This window comes from Mytilus trossulus, chromosome 2, assembly GCF_036588685.1.
Source record: "Mytilus trossulus isolate FHL-02 chromosome 2, PNRI_Mtr1.1.1.hap1, whole genome shotgun sequence".
NCBI lineage: Eukaryota > Metazoa > Mollusca > Bivalvia > Mytilida > Mytilidae > Mytilus > Mytilus trossulus.
In genome coordinates, this window is record NC_086374.1 from 74,490,567 (window position 1) to 74,510,273 (window position 19,707).

The 19,707-nt window shown below is 31.2% G+C and overlaps 2 protein-coding genes across 2 annotated transcripts; both read right to left on the reverse strand.

The window, feature by feature from the left end:
• Nucleotides 1–99: 99 nt before the first annotated feature.
• Nucleotides 100–9,465, reverse strand: LOC134706005 (perlwapin-like protein). Its single transcript, XM_063564718.1, has 5 exons — nt 9,417–9,465; nt 3,272–3,341; nt 2,811–2,913; nt 2,106–2,174; nt 100–251 (listed from the first exon to the last, which is right to left on the reverse strand). Exons 2-5 carry the CDS (start codon nt 3,311–3,313, stop codon nt 100–102), a joined length of 366 nt encoding a protein of 121 aa, XP_063420788.1. The 5' UTR covers nt 3,314–3,341; nt 9,417–9,465.
• Nucleotides 9,466–10,926: 1,461 nt separating this feature from the next.
• Nucleotides 10,927–19,164, reverse strand: LOC134705407 (perlwapin-like protein). Its single transcript, XM_063564145.1, has 4 exons — nt 19,028–19,164; nt 16,757–16,859; nt 15,578–15,646; nt 10,927–11,177 (listed from the first exon to the last, which is right to left on the reverse strand). Exons 1-4 carry the CDS (start codon nt 19,148–19,150, stop codon nt 11,035–11,037), a joined length of 438 nt encoding a protein of 145 aa, XP_063420215.1. The 5' UTR covers nt 19,151–19,164; the 3' UTR covers nt 10,927–11,034.
• Nucleotides 19,165–19,707: the final 543 nt, after the last annotated feature.

Genomic DNA, 19,707 nt, shown 5'->3' on the forward strand with positions numbered 1-19,707 from the left:
TTAAAAAAACCTCAAGTGATTTTTTTTTATTTCACTAAAAAGAGATATTATTCAAATTTATAAAGATTTCCCTAAAGATATTACCATAATTAAAAACAATCAATTCGAATTAATTTTCGACCGGAAAAAGAACCCTAACATTTGTTGCCGAACTGTTTGGCATCTTCCATTACAACACTTTTCGTGTCCTTCACAACTTCCATCTACTGTACATTTATTTCCATCTCTACCAAAGACAGACTGACAAGAACCTGTAAAATACACCAAATAGCACACCAGGCTTAAATTTAACATTAAAACAATCGAACTTTAAAATCGACATCTATCATGAAATGAAAGTGAACTGCTTTGTATTGAAAGTCTGAGTTTTGCTGTATTTCAAAGACTCGTTAATGAATATATCATGATACTACACTGAGACAACAAAAATGTTCTTCACAACTTCCAATATTTTTTTTGAGAGACCAACTATGAGATTTCAGATTTTCAACATCTATAACATATATTTTCATAAAGAATATAAAAATGTCTAACTCTTCAATGATTTTTGTTATAATTTTGTCTAGAATTGTGAGTTCTGATTTGTTGCCATTGTACACGATAAAAATGTGAATAATAAGCAGAATTTAAAATATTAAATAAGAGAAACTTTATTTTTGTTTTTTTGGCTTTACTTTTAAAAAATGAATCAGGATATGGACTTTTTTCTTGCATACATAAAATAAAGCATCAGTCATTCTATTTGAAAAAGAATGAAACATTGTGAAAATAAAAATAAATCTAGAAACTAAAACCGAATTAAAAGGGCATTTGAAAATACTGTTGATCGGGGTTTTTTCAGTAACAAATATACCTTCATTGATTAGTACTAATAGTAGTTGCTACATAAGTAAAATGTCCACAATTTTAAACTGTTATTCCATGTACGACGAAGATATTTATGTAAATCTGATTATGAATATTATGTTTTTTAAACCAGTATATCACCACTGCATATCAACTAAGCCGTTTATAAAATGTCAGAACAGAACTATTCACGTATTTATTTGAACATTTAAGTAAACACATTAATTTGTTTGAGAATATGTTCTATCCGATTAATTTAATAAATAAGCTTAAAATAATCACAGTTTAAATACTTGCTGCATTACGTAACTAAACAATCAATACTATTTACATGTAAGGACCTGCGTAGCACTGTGGTGTTTTGAAAGTCGGCCGACATAGTTTGATTCAGGAGTTTATATAGTTCTATAGCATTTATTGACAAAAATAGAAAAGTGCCACTGATAGAAAAGCTGAGATCACATGTTTGAAACTGTCCATAATAGGAGACACATATCTTAAATAAATCGTTGTTTTAATTTATTGTTTAAAAATATTGTAATGTAATTGTAGGTCCATACATGTATCTTATATAAATTTATATAGCACTGCAGGATCGTTATTCATGCATTTTGTTTATATAGGTTTAAAGAAAACTTACACATATATGACTCGTTTACGTTAGTTTAAAAATAATGGGATTGTGGGTTCGTGTTATTAAGAAATTATACAATAAAAATATTTGTCCGGTAGAGAAAAATTTGATTTAACGATTTTTTTAACAGAACCAGTTTTAAAATTTGACAAATAATACATACAACTTGTTATGTCAAATATGATTTCTCATTGCGAGAAGAATGAAGAAATTCAAGCTTTAACACTGTGTTTATAGTCAACCAGTTAGAAGAAATGTATTCCCCTCAAATCTGATTCATCGAGACTAATCTTGTGTCTGTTTTGGGTTTTTCAGGTCCTCAACATCCGTATTATGTTTGGGAATTTGGAACATTGTGCCCTCGAAAATCAACGAATAGAAATTTAAAGCGCAGTGCTTCATATTTTAAAAGTGCGTACGATCTACGTTGTACAACCCTATAAGATTTATAAAACATTTTTATGCACAACCTTGAAGTAAGGAGTTATATCAAGCATTCTGTTTGATTTTAAACGCATTAACTTGTATTTCACATTGTCACTAATTAAGTTATTGCTGGTTTTTTTAATACAAAAATAAAATATTATATATAATGAGGTTTTATGTTGGTTTTAAAGAAACAAACCTACGTGTTTTCCATTAACTGTAACTGCTACACATCGTTTATTGCAGCCATGAGGACAGCATCGATATCCTAAATGAAAAGTATATGCCTTTACATCTATGTGACTTAATGTGTAGTTAATTAACAAAGCTTCTGATTTATGTTTTTATATAAATGTAATTGTTAAAATGTAATAAGGATAATAGGTATATAATATAGTTCGACAGACATGTCAGTATATATATTTACAGAATTTAAGTTTTCAAATTACGAGAAAAAATACTATATATTTATATTTTACACATATGCAGTATCAAACATATTTAAATACAGTTTTTTCAATTAGTTACACAAGTTATCAGAGCAATGTACATTTTTAAGAATGATTTTCAAGACATTTAATACATTTTTTTATTTATTATGTTAAAGGTACTATGATAAGGATTTTTTGGGAAATTCTTTTCCATACATGAACAAAATCAATATGAAACTAGGTCAATTTTCATCAAGAATTATACAAAAGTTCAATGTCGAGAAGTTCCTCTTTCACTGAATTTAGTTTTCTTACATACAATCTGAATCGCACAACATATTGCATCAAGAGTATCATCGTTATTTTTTGCAATGTGTTTAGTCACGTAGCAACATATTTATTTGTCTTTAATACAGATATTATGGAGTTTAAAGTTTTTGTTAAACAAATCTATTTTATAACTTAAAACGTACCATATGGGCATTGGTCTTGGTCATTACAATGGAAAGCAAAATCGAGAACACATGCTGATGCAAAGTCAAATGTAGGACAAGTGCCTAGATCTTGACAGTTCACCTAATTACAAAAATAATCATCATAGTGAATAAGGTTCTGCTTCTACTGCTGCTGCTGCTGATGAAGACTACGTAGGAAAGTATTTTAAAAGATCTAAGTTGTTCATTGTTTATCGTTTATAAATTGATATTGATAAGAATTAAATGCATAATTGTACCCAAATAAAAGATTATATAGACATCAACTACAAATATTCTTTTTCATACAATAAATGTTATTGAGAATTGAATTGGGGAATATTCCAAAGAGAATAACCGGACCCAAAAGCACAAATCTGCAAAAAGGTAAACAACATTGAATCTTCCAATTAAAATGCATGCGATTCTGGAAGAAATTTACCTATCAATACTTAAAATACCTTTATATAAGCGAAAAGTCCCAAAAACAAATAAACGTTCATTTCTACCACTAGTACTGTTGTCTAAAATCTAAAATAACATATAATTCTAAATAATAAGGTGCAACAGATGTACATACTTGTCTTGAAAAAGACAGGGATTTTTACCCTTAAAATGAATACGAATAAAATTAACATTTACTTATGCAAACTAACATCAAAATCGATTTAGATTCGACAAGCGTAATAATGGACTATTATATGTATTATGTTAGAAACATTTGAAATATCAATGATTTGATCAAAACATAATTAGACTTAAGAGGTCCGGTGACACAGTTATCGTTTCTTGGTTTTATGCTAATAGAGTCCTTACTGTAGACAGTACATAAGTATAAGTACATAAATCATACTGTTTTAACCATTTTTGCATTACATAATTATGCAATCTTAATATGTAGCGAAATAAATAAATACCTCCCCTTACGGGAAGGATTGTGCCTGATGTTCATATGATGAAATCATAATCTTTCAGTCAGTTTAATTGAAGTCTGGAGCTGGCATGTCAGTTAACTGCTAGTAGTCTGTTGTTATTTATGTATTATTGTCATTTTGTTTATTTTCTTTGGTTACATCTTCTGACATCAGACTCGGACTTCTCTTGAACTGAATTTTAATGTGCGTATTGTTATGCTTTTACTTTTCTACACTGGTTAGAGGTATAGGGGGAGGGTTGAGATCTCACAAACATGTTTAACCCCGCCGCATTTTTGCGCCTGTCCCAAGTCAGGAGCCTCTGGCCTTTGTTAGTCTTGTATTATTTAAATTTTAGTTTCTTGTGTACAATTTGGAAATTAGTATGGCGTTCATTATCACTGAACTAGTATATATTTGTTTAGGGGCCAGCTGAAGGACGCCTCCGGGTGCGGGAATTTCTCGCTACATTGAAGACCTGTTGGTGACCTTCTGCTGTTGTGTTTTTTATTTTGGTCGGGTTGTTGTCTCTTTGACACATTCCCCATTTCCATTCTCAATTTTATTTTTTACAGAGTTTGTCTTTAGTGCCGTTTGGAGGCAGTAGAGTGCCTCCCCGTGCTTCAGGTTTATGCTCTTATAATATACTAGATTATGGAGTGTGTGTCCGAGCGAGAACTGCTCTAGTTCATTACTTTAGGAATGTTTATCAAAAAGTAGTATTTCAAAATTCAGCCCCATTCTACTAATTGGTCAGCCATCAGTCATACCCTTATATACACTATCTTTTTCGGGTAATTAATACTGATAGCGTTCGACATTTTCAGCCGAACATATTTATCACTTTTACTTAACTTAATTATTTATGCTGGTTCATATTCTGGACGCCAATCTTTGCTCCTTTATTATGTAATTCACTAACAAACCAATTATGAAACTAAGAAACGGAAAAATACTAAATACTAAACTTGTTCAAAGGGTATCTACACGTCTCCATTTTCAAAATCGGTTATCTAAAAATACTACCATCGCTAACATTTTTAACAATAAAAATCGTGGTTACCCTTCTATCGATAAGTGTCATGCCAAAAAATGACTTACATGTCCCCGTCTTTCCACCAACAATACGGTAAGGTCCACGTTTAATGGTCGCACATTTTCTTTAAATTTTGAAACTGATATTACTTGAAAAACAAACAGTATTATTTATTTACTCACATGAAACAAACCGGGATGTGGTATTCAGTACGTAGGAGAAACTGGAAGATATTTATCAAAACGCACTCAAGAACATCTGTATCGTTTTAAAAGACCTAATAAATTCAAAAGTATCATTTACCAACACCTTAAGAAGCACAACCATCCTTTTAAATATTTAGCAGTTCAACCTTTAGAAGTAGTAAATAAGCAGCCTGGTGAATCGCATTCAAAGTTTGTACGATCACGGAAAATAATTGAATTAAATTGGATTAAAAAATTACAGACAGTTTACCCTCTCGGTCTAAATGATAATATCATGGGAATTGGTAATATATCTAGAACCAATTCCGTTAACATTTTGGATATTGTTTCTAAAACTGTTCGTAAAAACCGTTCTCACGGTTGTAGAACAAATCGCAATCAAAGAAAATTTCGGGCCAATCATACCAATATTTCGGACCTAATTTCTATTTCAAAAAACAACGGCAGACATTATCTGTTAACAAAACTCTGTTCGTTACCGGTTAATAAGTTAAATAAAATTTTGGAGGATTGCAACACAATTTCATATAGCAGTCCTAAGTATGAAATTGTTCAAATTATTATGGCTTATTGTTATTCTAAATTATTTCCCAAAATTGATCGCCCTGAAGATCATAAAAAACATTTTATCAAAATTAAGTATGTCAATAAAGGCTTTGATTTTGTAAATATTGCCGGTATATTTAACGACCATTCTGTTAAAGAACAAATTCCTGGATATTTTGACAATACTGAGCTACCTCTTATTTGTTATATTTACAAGAAATCTACCCGGAAATTTGTGTTTAATTATAGTCAATTGTGTAAAGATGTTAATATCAGTGAAAATACACCTACTTCATGTAATTGCAGTAATTCCGAATATATTTATGGACCCATTTCCCATGTTATAACAGGAGATCTTAACATCGTTCAAGACCGAGAGTTAAAATCATTTCTCAGTAAAGGACCTAAATATCGTCCCCCGTCAATTATTAATTGGAATGAGTGTCGTAATATCATCCACGACTCACTCCATACTTACTGTATGAAATGGATAAAACGGGAAAAAGCTGACAAAAAATCTTTGGACTCTTTTTTTAATTCAGTAATGAAGATAGTTGATATACGTATTCAACATTTTAAAGAACATTTTACTATTAACAATAACCACAATAAACCTATTTCTCGTATCAAACATAAACTAAAAGAACTAGCCAAGGAATTTGTTTTTGTCCCGGCCGATAAAGCTGCTAATAATATTATTATTGTTTGACGTAAATTTTACATCGAGGTTCTGAAAAAGGAAATCACCAATTCACCAACATTCCAACTGACTCCATTTTCAGAAAACGAAATCTGTAACAAACATAAACTTTTAGCCTCCGCTTTACAAGCAGAGCCAAATACAATGAAAGTTCCAACTATGTATTGGCTTCCGAAGCTACACAAAACCCCTTACAAATATAGATTTATTTCGTCTTCAAGTCATTGTTCAACTACTAAATTGTCTATTATTCTTACCAGCACACTTGGTACTATTAAAAACCTTATAATAAATTGTTCAAATAAGGCCTTCGAAAATAGTGGAATAAATTACTTTTGGAGTGTCAAGAACTCGTTGGAAGTACTTGATAAATTGCATGCTTATATTGGTGATTTTGAATCTGTTCAAAGTTTTGATTTTTCTACCCTGTATACCACATTGCCTCACATTCTCATTAAGAAAAAATTCACACACCTAATTAAATGGGCATTCAAAAAATCAGAATGTGAATATATATGTTCAAACTCTTTTAGGTCATTTTTTAGTAGCAATAAACAAAAAAACTATGTTAATTGGACATGCTTTGATACTATATATGCCCTTGAATTTTTACTAGATAACATTTTTGTTCGCTTTGGGGATTCCGTATATCGTCAGATTATCGGAATTCCAATGGGGACTAACTGTGCACCACTTATTGCGGACCTCTTTTTGTATTGTTACGAGTTACAATTTATGACAAAAATAAGCAAAGACCCATCAAAACAACATCTGATAAACAAATTTAATAATACTTTTAGATATTTGGATGATATTTTGGCTCTCAATAATGACGACTTCAGTATGTATATTAATGAAATTTATCCTGGTGAACTCACTTTAAATAAAGCTAATACTAACAATGACCACTGCCCTTTCCTCGATCTTGATATCTATATCACTAACGGAAAGCTGAATACTAAAATTTATGATAAAAGGGATGATTTTTCATTTCCTATCGTTAATTATCCGTTTTTAGATGGTGACGTTCCCTTGTCACCATCTTACGGTGTTTATATATCTCAACTTGTACGATTCGCTCGTGTATGTAACAATGTTTTAGATTTTAACGAGAGAAATTTATGTATTACTGAAAAATTATTACACCAGGGTTTTCGATATCACAAACTAGTCAAAACATTTACTAAATTTTATCATCGGTATAAAGACATCATTCGTAAATATAGCTCAACATGCAGACTTTTTATACGTTCAGGTATTTCACATCCAATTTTTTATGGAAATATTCTTTATAAAGCACAAAGGTGTCAGTATTCACCTCATAAACTTACAAAACCTTTGAATAGACTTATTAAGAAGGGATATAATTACGATACTGTTGTCAAGTCATTAAAGATTGCATATTTTGGCGTTAATATTGAGTCACTGATAAGGTCTTTGCGTCGGAACTAAACACATTTATTCTAAAAACAGTTGTTGGCATGACACGGGTTATGTTCTTCTCATATATGTTATGATGGTATGATACTAAACCCCTTACGGGAAGGATTGTGCCTGATGTTCATATGATGAAATCATAATCTTTCAGTCAGTTTAATTGAAGTCTGGAGCTGGCATGTCAGTTAACTGCTAGTAGTCTGTTGTTATTTATGTATTATTGTCATTTTGTTTATTTTCTTTGGTTACATCTTCTGACATCAGACTCGGACTTCTCTTGAACTGAATTTTAATGTGCGTATTGTTATGCTTTTACTTTTCTACACTGGTTAGAGGTATAGGGGGAGGGTTGAGATCTCACAAACATGTTTAACCCCGCCGCATTTTTGCGCCTGTCCCAAGTCAGGAGCCTCTGGCCTTTGTTAGTCTTGTATTATTTAAATTTTAGTTTCTTGTGTACAATTTGGAAATTAGTATGGCGTTCATTATCACTGAACTAGTATATATTTGTTTAGGGGCCAGCTGAAGGACGCCTCCGGGTGCGGGAATTTCTCGCTACATTGAAGACCTGTTGGTGACCTTCTGCTGTTGTGTTTTTTATTTTGGTCGGGTTGTTGTCTCTTTGACACATTCCCCATTTCCATTCTCAATTTTAAATTTTACCATATGTATTATGATGCTTAAACGCATCTCAGACAATAATTGTTCAGAACTGTTCTCTGGAAAATCTTATATTAAACCTTCACATATCGCATAAATTTTCCTCATTGTTTATACGACGCGAGCTTTATTGTTGTTATGAATTATTTTATATCTTGTCACCGTCTTGTAAGTGCCATTTTTTTACCCTCTCTTTAATCAAGTTGTTCTTCAAAATAATTTTTCAACTTTTTAAATATTGTAATGTGTTTTAAAATGTTACAATGAAATTTCATGTTGTTGTTAATATTTGTGTTCGTTGTTCTTAATCAATGTTATTTCGTTTGAAATCTTTCTCCGTGTTGATAATTCTGTTTCATACCTATTTGCAAAACCCATTTTGTAAGTTTTCTTCGGTTTATGAATTATCAAAATGTACACTTTTGTCTAGTTATAGGGCAGTTTCACATTTCGTAACAGTACAATAACTGTTTTCCGTTCTTTAATGGTGACTGAATACTTAGTCTTGTACACAACTCTATTATCAACCACAGATCTTAGCCTTTTGTCTAGGTCTATAACTTAAAAAAGAATTTGCACAAGCACAAGATTTTCTCAGAAGTTGAGAATCGATCGTTTTTATGATTGATATAAATGGCAAATATTTCGTGCCTATGTATTGTGCATTTCTCAAATAGTAAACCCTGCTTGTAATTTGAGAAATTTGAATTTTATGATAGATATTTATATAATCTGTTAAATTATCAACTTTTGAACTTTTTTCATACAATGCACGATTTGGAGTGTGCATTTTGTAAACTTACTTGTCAATTGACTGTTTGCTTAAAAGCAGATATCTATTTCTTTTTTTCTTCGTTTTTTTGCTGTCTCTATGACATATGCAGATATTTACAATCTCTTTCCATTCATTTGAAGAAAGAAAAAAAATCATTGATGTGCCTAAATTAGCGAAGTTATTTAAGTTGAAACAATTTTGAATTGAGATCGTGAATATATCACAGAGAAAAATTTAGTGCAGCACAGTCTTCAAGATAAGAAGTATCTAATTAATATTTTAAAATATAACGAACTCATATACTATTCAAATTATTAGTACTTGCTATTTACCGTGTCCTAGTACTTTAGTTATCCTCATTTTACTGTTGATAAAACAGGTGACAATACGAATATAAATACCCTGACTTAAATGTAAGAACCATTTTTCGCACATATATACACTAGTGTTTTGCATGGGGACTTGTGAGGATTTAAGACCAAAACATGGTCAAAATATTATCAAGTATTTAAAACTGTATCTGTCCAGTTGTCACTAGGCGAAGATAAAAAATTGAGATAAAGTACATCAAAGTCTTGCAATCATAAAAGGGAGAATAAAGATTAAGTAAAAAGATGTTTTCATATTAATTTGTGTGTGCGTGTGCGTGTGTTTTTTAAGGAAAAGGGAGGGGAGGGGGGGGGGGGGGTAAATGTAAATTGTGATCAAGTTGGCAATTTTATAAATCCACCTTTAAAAAGAAAGAAACCAGACAGCTCCGTCATTTCTTAAGTTAGAAATTAAACATTAAAAGTCAAATCAGCGAAAAGAGTTATTTCAAGTTAAGCAAAAAAATGTAAGGATCACTTTCATTTTCAAATTACGTTTTCGCAAAGTATCATGATAGCAGAACAACTTTTCATTACAACACGACACTCAGCAGAATGTGTTGTCAATCGAACCTTAACAATTTCCAAACATAATGACCCCGTTATTTTAATATGAGTTTTTTTAATTAACTTATTCATGCTATACCTATAAAACATCCATTCATGAAATTTAAGAAAATGAAGTCTTTTTTGTTATTGCAATGGCAATGACAGTTCGTTTTCGATTTATGAGTTTGAATATTCCTTTGGTTTCTTTTGTATCTCTTTTTTTGTCAAAAAATGGGTGTACAAAAGTACACCTATAAAAGTAGGTTATTTTTGGATTGTGTATCAATCTTTTCTCCTATACATCCAAAAATTAACATTACGGTCAAATGATTGGCTCTCTTTTGTCATGTTTAGAGCTGATATGAGTTATTAAGGAATTAAATACCAGAATAGAGCATTGTTGATCACAAGAAAGATATTAAATCAATAGTTCTAAGTGGTGAAGCTCAAATTCTTCCTTCCGTAATGTTTTAGGAAGCCATCACGAGGTTGTGGACGGTTATGGCATATCTGTTTTACAGATGTCGACGGTTATATTCCAATCATCGAAATCACAATACTGTACTTTTATTTAAGAATGTGATATCCCGAATCAGACTTATAACTTGATTTGTACTTGCATAAGCAAGACGATGGGTGCCACATATGAAGCAACATACACTTACCTTTCAGAGCAGCTACGATCACCGCCAGTGCGGTTTGTATTGTTCAGTCTTTCGTTTACTATGTTGTGTTTTGTAAACTGTTGTTTGGTCTTTTTTTACCTAGGCGTTATCAGTTTATGAGTAGATGAAGTATTTTACATACAAATGATAAAACACGTATTCTGCTGTCAAGCTGAACTAATGAACGGTATGTGTCTTCGAAATATAGCAGAATGTTTCTGTATTGTTGTAGAAATTATTCATAAAACAACCACTGTATATCAAATTAAACAAATTGTACTGAATTTATTTTATTGCAATAATGACAAACAGTGATTTACTGATAAAGTATGTAAAATTGATAAATCTATATTTTTTTTAACAATGGTCTAACTTTTGATAGGATAAAGAACTCTAACAATTTGTGTTCTGACTTCTCGGCATTTCCCATAGCAACACTTTTCATGTCCCTCACAACTTCTATCCACTTTACATGCTTTTCCTTGTTTACCATAGGCAGCACCACAGGACCCTACAAAATTCCAAATAATATATTAGTCCTAAATTAACATGAAAACAAACAGACTTAATGATCGATGTTAATCCTGAAATAAGGTTGAACTGCTGTTTATCAGAATCTGAGATTTGCTGCATTTGAAAGACTACAGTTATGAATATCTCTATTGTCTGAAACTACAAAATGCTCATCACAACTACCCATATTTCTTTTGACCAACCTATCAACTGATGTCTGACTTTGAACACTAATTACTATAATTTCAACTGGAATATAAAAATTTCATACCATACAATGATTCTGTTAATAATTTAAGGGGAATTGTTAGTCCTGATTTATTACCGTTGTACAAGATGAAAAATATGAATAAACATCACATCTTGAAATCTTAAACATGTTGAATGATAGGAACTTCGTCTTTGAACTTGCATGAAAAATTAAAAGCTAGGACATCCTATTTAAAAGAAAATTAAATTTTATGATTATTTAATTATTTCGTTATTAGAATAGCCTAAGAAAACACTTTTGATCGTATTACAAATATGCATTCACTGTCTTGATGAGTAACTGTCGCTATAAGTAGAATTGCATATTTTGACTGGGATTGTTATGGTATGTGTATATATGTATATAGCTGTGAATAAGTGTTTCACGGATAGCAAACTAGTGAATATAAAATAAAGACTTAATAAACAGGGATCATGATACGCAAATACATAGGCCTTAGTGCTTGACGAAAGGAAAAAAAACGTATATACATATTAAGAAGAATATTTGGGTAAATCATTTGAATTTGAATAACAATTTTCTATCCGATTTACTTTATATTTATTCACATATTAAAGACGGATACTTTTTGTGTTACAAATTGCAATAGCTAGGTACATTTTATAGCAGTAAGTGTCACAATAGCGAAGTTCTATGAATGGAAAAACTATGAAATAATTTCGAGAAATGAACAAATATTAGAAGATACACATCTTTGAAAATATCTTAGCTGTCACTGTGGGATATTTGAAAGATTTCGATTTGAGAAACAGTTTTTAGAAGCTAGGCAGCCATATTGCAGACGGGTAGAAAGAAAGACGGAATGACTGACATAATCGAGCTAATTCTAGACCTGGTCTCGGCCCGGGCCCGGAAATAGAAAATTTACAGATATCATTTAAAGAGTAATAATTTAATTTGGGATGTAACGCGTCCTCTGATTGGCTGACATTATTTTGTAATCAGCCCATATAATATACATAATTTAGTCATGTGACCGTGATGTCATGAATTACGTTTTTTCATGGTTTTCTATGGTTTAAAATGGAATTTAGAATTAAGTTATAAGAAATTACTGTCTTTTTTTCTGTCTATTCGAAATAACATAAAAAATTGGGTGCACACTGTTAAGTAACCCGCTTCGTGCGTTATTCACTGTGCACCAAGTTTTTTTTACGTTATTTCTTTATAGACAGAAAAAGTATTTCAGTCACTCCTTAAATATTTCCTGATTATAATGGTAAAAGAATATATTTTTTTTATCGTTCTACAATATTGTGCCAAAAAGGTTTTATTTTTTATTCTATATATCTTGTATATCTTAGATGAATTTTAAAATAAGCAAGTCATTTATGAGTGACAAATTGTTTATTGCACCAGGAACATGGCTAAAATTGGTTCTACCGAAGTTGATGTGTTATGTTAGCGTAAAATGATTGCACCACTCCGAAAAAATCACATACATCATTCCCATACGTAAGTTTGAAAAATAATAAAATTGTATTGCAGGTAAAGAAATTATAGATTAAGACATACTTGTCAAGTAGTGCATAATTTGATTAAATTGTTATGCATGCATAACTACCATATTTATCACCAACAGGTATAATAACAAATCATTTATGTATGAATAATACGATTTTTGTCAACATACATGTCTGAAGAACACTACATATTATCGAAATGTGCATTTGATATAGAAAATAAATGATACCAATAATGATCCTCGCTACTCCACAAGCCCAGTTACAAGAACCTTCGTACTATCATTGAAATGCGGATATTGATGTACTTAAATTTTAATTTCAAAATCCGTACTAAATCAGTTATTTCTTCCTACCAAGCAAAGATTTGATAACTTGTCAGGGCTTACTAATAGTTTTGTTATATTTGGGTTTATCATCTCTTCGTTTTTTGTTTGAGAATTTTGATTTTTTATATTGTTTCCCCGAGAATAAAACGCAAAAAAATAAGTATAGAACTTCGCATTTGCTATAATGAGATACCGTTAATATGTGTATAATCGATTAATTAAAGTTTTTGCTTGAATGTGATGAACTCGTTAGTAAAGCTGAGGTCACACATTCACGATTTTTACTGCCGTCCTTGACAGCACCATTCCGGATTAAAATTTGTCAAAACTCTGATCAAGATTCTGTGAATCGTGGATGGAAATTTAAACTTTAATTAAAATTTGTAAAACAAATAATTTAATCACGTCAACAATCAGATATTGTTCAGGAAGCGTCCATATTTAACCGTTTCCAGGCGAATGTATCCCGATAATCCCGTTCTCAATCCGCTATTAATCCAATATGTATCTTTCACCTGGTAAAATTCTACCGAGCCTGTCACGACTGCGTCCCGATTCTATCGAATGTAATCCGACAGAGATCAGACAGTGAGCCGACGCTGACGGAAGTTATCCGTTCGAAAACTGTCGGCCTACTCATGTTGTAATCCGACAACACAAAATCGTCTGAGTTTCCCCGAATGTTACGGGACGCACCTAACTGTCGAGGTGCTTTGCCAAACTATTCGGACCCTTCCCGACCAATGGAGTCTGTTACGAACTTACACGACTGCGTTCAGACAATGATAGGACATTCAAGATGATTAAGGATAGTAATCCGACTTTTTCACTTTTCGTGTCGTATCGCTGTCTGATCTCAAACGGGAGCAATAATCGGCAATGTGTGAACTCCGCACAACCGCTAGATCAGAATCGTGTGACTCTGTGAGTGGTTTTAGATCGAAACTTTTCATTCTACTAATGTTTGTACCAAAAAAAGGAATAACATGTTTACACAGAATATTGAATAAATAAAAAAAATATTTTTTATTAATTAGATATAAGAACAGATAGTGAAATTTTGGAGAAATCTAAGACTAACAATAACAATTCAAAACAACATAATGCATGTGGTATGTCTCGTCCATAAATTTAAATTCGTTTTTATGGAAGTTATGAACAAACATCTTCAAAGGTCAAATCTGTAATTTAATACACTTTTGAATGTTTATAATAAGTGAGAATTTGATGTTCTTTTTATAATACAAATAAGCATGTAAAAGCGTTCACCGAGCTACATTATGTTTGAAGAGCAGTATCACTTCATATAAACGCTATGTAAACGATCAACGAGTTTCTAACCTATAAGAACAAATAAAGAAATAGTCGGTTCTTATATATCTTATATGTTACACACTCGAAATAAAGAGTTATATCAAGATGTTTGTTTGATTTTCAACACTTAGTTCAAACGTTGTCAGGCAAAGCACGTTAAGTCTTTGCTGTTGAATTTTATACGGATATAAAATATGATATTTGAGTGTCTCCCGATTGTAACCAGCATATCAAAATAACGGATTATCACGAAACATACATCTATAATACTAAAATTACGAGGTCCAATTTGTCAGCCGTCATCACGTAAAAACGACGAATCAAAGAATTCAACTTTATATAGAACTAATTTAGTACAAAGGTGTAGATTAAAAATTACACCACTCCAGGCCCTATTGTTTTCCACGTAATTAATATTGCCAATCATTAAGTAGTTCCGGGTCGAGTCCGATACCGATACCAATAGTATATTCACCTGTTACCTATTACCTTATCTGTGCGTTCCGCATCTGACAGGTGCACCACCAAACGGTGTATTCAGAATTAATACACGGGTCATAATCACAGGGTTGACACTACTAAATTGTCAAATGTTTACCTATTGAAGTATTTTAAGCAGTAAGACTTTCTAAGATAACAATAAGGCGTATAGGTACAGTTTTCAGTTTGTTAGCGGGCATGACGTAAAACAGCGAATCAAAGAGTTTAACTTTATTTATAACTAATATAGGACAATGCTGTTGATTAAAAAATACTCCATTCCAGGATCTTTTGTTTTCAAAATAATTAATATTACCAATAATTGATAAGTTCCAGTTCGACGGGTTCAAACAGAAAGATTTGAAAGCAGGGAAAACTGTGTATTTTATAATCGGCATGACTTTATCAGATGACAATACTAATACTAAAATAAGGCTTGCGCATAGTTATATACTTTAATTCAGTCACGGACCCGCGATATCACGGGTGTGTTCTAGTATAATGTAATAATATTGAGAATGTTGGTTTTAAAGAAACTAACCTGGGTGTTTACCATCAACTGTCACTGCCGCACATCGTTTATTGCAACCATGGGGACAGCATCGATATCCTATAATATAAAAGTAACTAATTAAAATTACATTTTTCACATCTATGTAAACTAACAAATCTACTTCTTACTTTGAGTTTTAAATATCATTGTAAAATATATCAAAGATACCAGCTTTATTATTTAGAATGGCAGATTAGCATTTTATCTTATTTTAAGTTAGACGGCAATCACTCCATGTTAGTAGACACGTTGAGCTTGCAAGTTACGATAAAAAATTTGTATTTTTTTAGAGTTCTTTTCCATATATGAAACTATATATAAAACTAAGAATTTTTTAAACCAATCGAGCTTACATATATCTACGTGACATGAAAATCTCAAAGATTTGTGCTTATGCAATATTGTTGTCATGTTACAGCATTTCGTCTGTCTGTACTACAGATATCATTGATTAAAGAATTGTGCGCTCCTCTGGTTTTTTTAATATTTTGTCTGATATTCGGAATACTTCTATTTTTATCAAGGTGGTGTCATTAACAATTTCGACCGCTCACCCCTAAATTTCTTTTTACTGTATTATTACATATAGTTTGAAAAGCCATATTTCATTGTTTTCAACAACAAACAAATGGAAGTTTTTAACGACATTGACTGGCTATACATCCCTTGCACGGTCGGCCCTGGCTTGCGCCTTTTTGGGCATTAAATAATTTAAATTTACCATGTGGTTATTGACATAATTTAGAATGAATGTTTTCAACAAAGTGCCACTTTTAAACGACATTGTATAAAAATTCTACAGAGAACACTTTTCAGGCTTATTTACTATGGCTTATATCTAGAAAAAAAAAGGACATGGGCCTAAATTTGTTTCTGCATTTTAATTTTATTCTTTACATTTTATCAGTTTATAGGAGTCTTTTAAAATTCAAACATCCTTAAAAGTAATTTTAGGGTATATTTCTATGCATATGTTAAAATAGAATTTGTAATGAGTTATCACAAAACTGTTTTAACATTGTTTCATAAAACTGTATGTGTTACATACCAAGTACCTTGTAATTTTAATCAGTTAAAATTTCAATCCTGGAATCTATGATGAGTTTATTTAAATGGTCTTTTTTAGTAATAATATATATACAAATATATCAATAACTGAAAACCTACCTGATGGGCATTGCTTTTGTACAAGACAATGGAATTTAAAATCGATAACACATGCTGATGCAAAGTCAAATTTAGGACAAGCTCCAAGGCCTTTTGAGTTTACCTAATAACAAAAATTATAAACATAGTAATTCTGCATCTAATGATTACGATTTTGATTATGATGATTGCGGTGGTAATGATGATCAAGTATAGTATATACTGATAATTGTATTATTTGCCCTAATACTTGACAAAAATGATATTTTCCAAGTATGTTTAGACAAATACAGAGAAAAAGATAGAATTTGCAAAAGAAATAAAAAAAAATGTTCCACAAAAAACTGCAGAACAAGAAACGTTGATTACATAAAATATAGAAAAAAATATAGGGCTACTGACAACTAAACTAATTCCACAGATATTTAATTATTCTAAAAGTCTCTCAGTAGACATGATAGAACAATATCACAGCTTCGAGTGTGCAATTTAAAGATTAACTACTGAAAGCTCTTATTGTTGTTTGAAAAAAAAATGGATTTTGTCAGTCGTCATAAAAAATTATGTTAAAAAAATATATGTTACCACAAACCTAAAATCTTATTGAAATCACAAATATATATATTGTGTTTTATACAAATATTTCATTTTTGGTGAAATTTCCAACCGATGCAAAATTTTAGAAAACCTTAAAATAAAAAGTTATTCATTTGTCACAAACAACAATACGTAGTTGTGAGCTTTTCTCAAAATACCTAATGTCGGATAAAAGCTCTACAGAGCTTATGTTGTATTGTTATATGTAAAACCGACTTTAAATAAATCTGTTATGCTTTATGCTTGTTTATACCTTTAAAATTAAGAAATAATTGATGCAAGCTATTATAGTTTATCATAGTTTTAACATGGATATGCATTATATTCGTGATTATTTCTCTGAGGATTATTTTGCCCGAGCTATATTGAAGGCAAAAATAACACGAATATAATGCCTACCCATGTTAAAACAACAATAAAGTATAGCTTGGATCAATTATTTCGATTCTGATTAGGACAATTAAGGTAATTTCTATGTCCGATGTGTAGCGCATTTGCGTAGTCTCTTCCATGAACCTCCCTTTTTTGTGTGTAAACAAGCAAACGAATAGCAATGTGATTTTTCAGATGGAGGAGTTTTGAACAGCCCACATGAATGTTTGTCGTATCTATGTCAAATATGTCAAATTGCAACACATTACAGTCATAGTGAATGAATTAGTAACAACATCATTTAAGAGTATGGAGCGTTTTAAGTTAATGAAGTAACTTTAATGCATGACAATTTGATGAAATTCAGTATTCTGCAGTTTACATAATACGCATTTGCAAACAAATTTTATTGGATTTAGAGCATGGGTCTATTCACAAAGCGAAAGAAGCACGTCATATTAGAATAGCAAATACTAATTTTAGATAATTAAAAGCTGATAATGGGAAAAGACCTTGCAAAATTCAAAACGAGATCATCGAATGGATCTTTGGACTAACGTAATTTCTGTATTTAGGTCTACAGAAATCTAAGAGTTTTCTAGCACATGGCTAAAATTGATTGGTAAACAAGGACAAATTTTAAATGGTTTCCGAAAATCATAGTATAATTTTCTTTGTTCTATGTTGGATGTGTACTGATCTAGTCTTAGATGCATGCATTGTTTTATTGTTAGTGGCTTTGAACTAGCTGTCAGCACCTTCAAAACACTCTCAGATCAGTACTCAGTGTCTTTTTTTTGTTTAGATATACTAATACCCGGCCACGCCTACTCTGTGTTTTATTAAATGTTTGTTATTTGTATCCATCTGATGAGTTAAGCCTTTTACAACTGAATATTATAGTTCGTTCTGATGTGTACTGTTACATCACTGTTCAAGGTTATGGGAGGGTTTGGATCCCGCTTACATGTTTAACCCTGCCACATTCTGTATGTATATGTATATATGCCTGTCCCAGGTCAGGAGCCTATAATTCAGTTGTCGTTTGTTGATGTGTTACATATTTGGTTTTCGTTAATTTTTGTACATAATTTTTGCCGTTAGTTTTCTCGTTTGTATTGATTTACATTTGTCATTTCGAGGCCTTTAATAGCTCACTATGCGGTATGAACTCTGCTCATTGTTGAAGGCCGTAAGGTGATTTATAGTTGTTTATGTGTCATTTAGTCTCTTGTGGAGAGTTGTCTCATTTGCAATCATACCACATCTTCTTTTTCATATTAAATTGAATGCGATTCTAGATTGAAAAACTTAAAAACATACCTCTATAAATGCAACAAATCCCCAAAACAAGATCAAATAAACGTGCATTTGTACAACAGTTGTCATCGTGTTACTAGTATAATGTTTATAAAATAACATGGAAAAGCAGCAGTCATTTATCATGTTTATACTTTTCTTGAAAAGGATGTTTTTGACCTGAAATTTAATCCCGGATAATATTAGAATTACCTTATGCTTTAAAATTGCTTTTTTTTTAACGAATAAACAAGTAAATAATGTATAATATTGTCAGAGACACGTGAAATATTAATAAATCAAACAAACCACAACACATTATTTGACATTATTTAACGCGGTTGAATTGGGAAGAGGTACACATGTGTACTGCGTTAGTCTGGAATGAATCTTGCAATGAATCTGATATTCGCTGAAGACCTATAGGTCATCGTTCGTTAATGTCTTTGTTTCCTAAACACGGCATGTTTAAGTCTTACACGGTAAACAATTCTAGATTTACTACACTTTTTTTATATGTGCATATCGTTATGTTCAATCGAAAAAAATATATGTCAGATTCTGTGTTGTGGTTAGTTTGATATAATGATACTTCACATATCTGACATATCTTGGTATCTATGATGACTGTATTTTTTTCAAAACATAGTAAGCTTTTAATTTTTGTTTAACAGTTTTTCTGAGAATTTGTTTACATATAACTA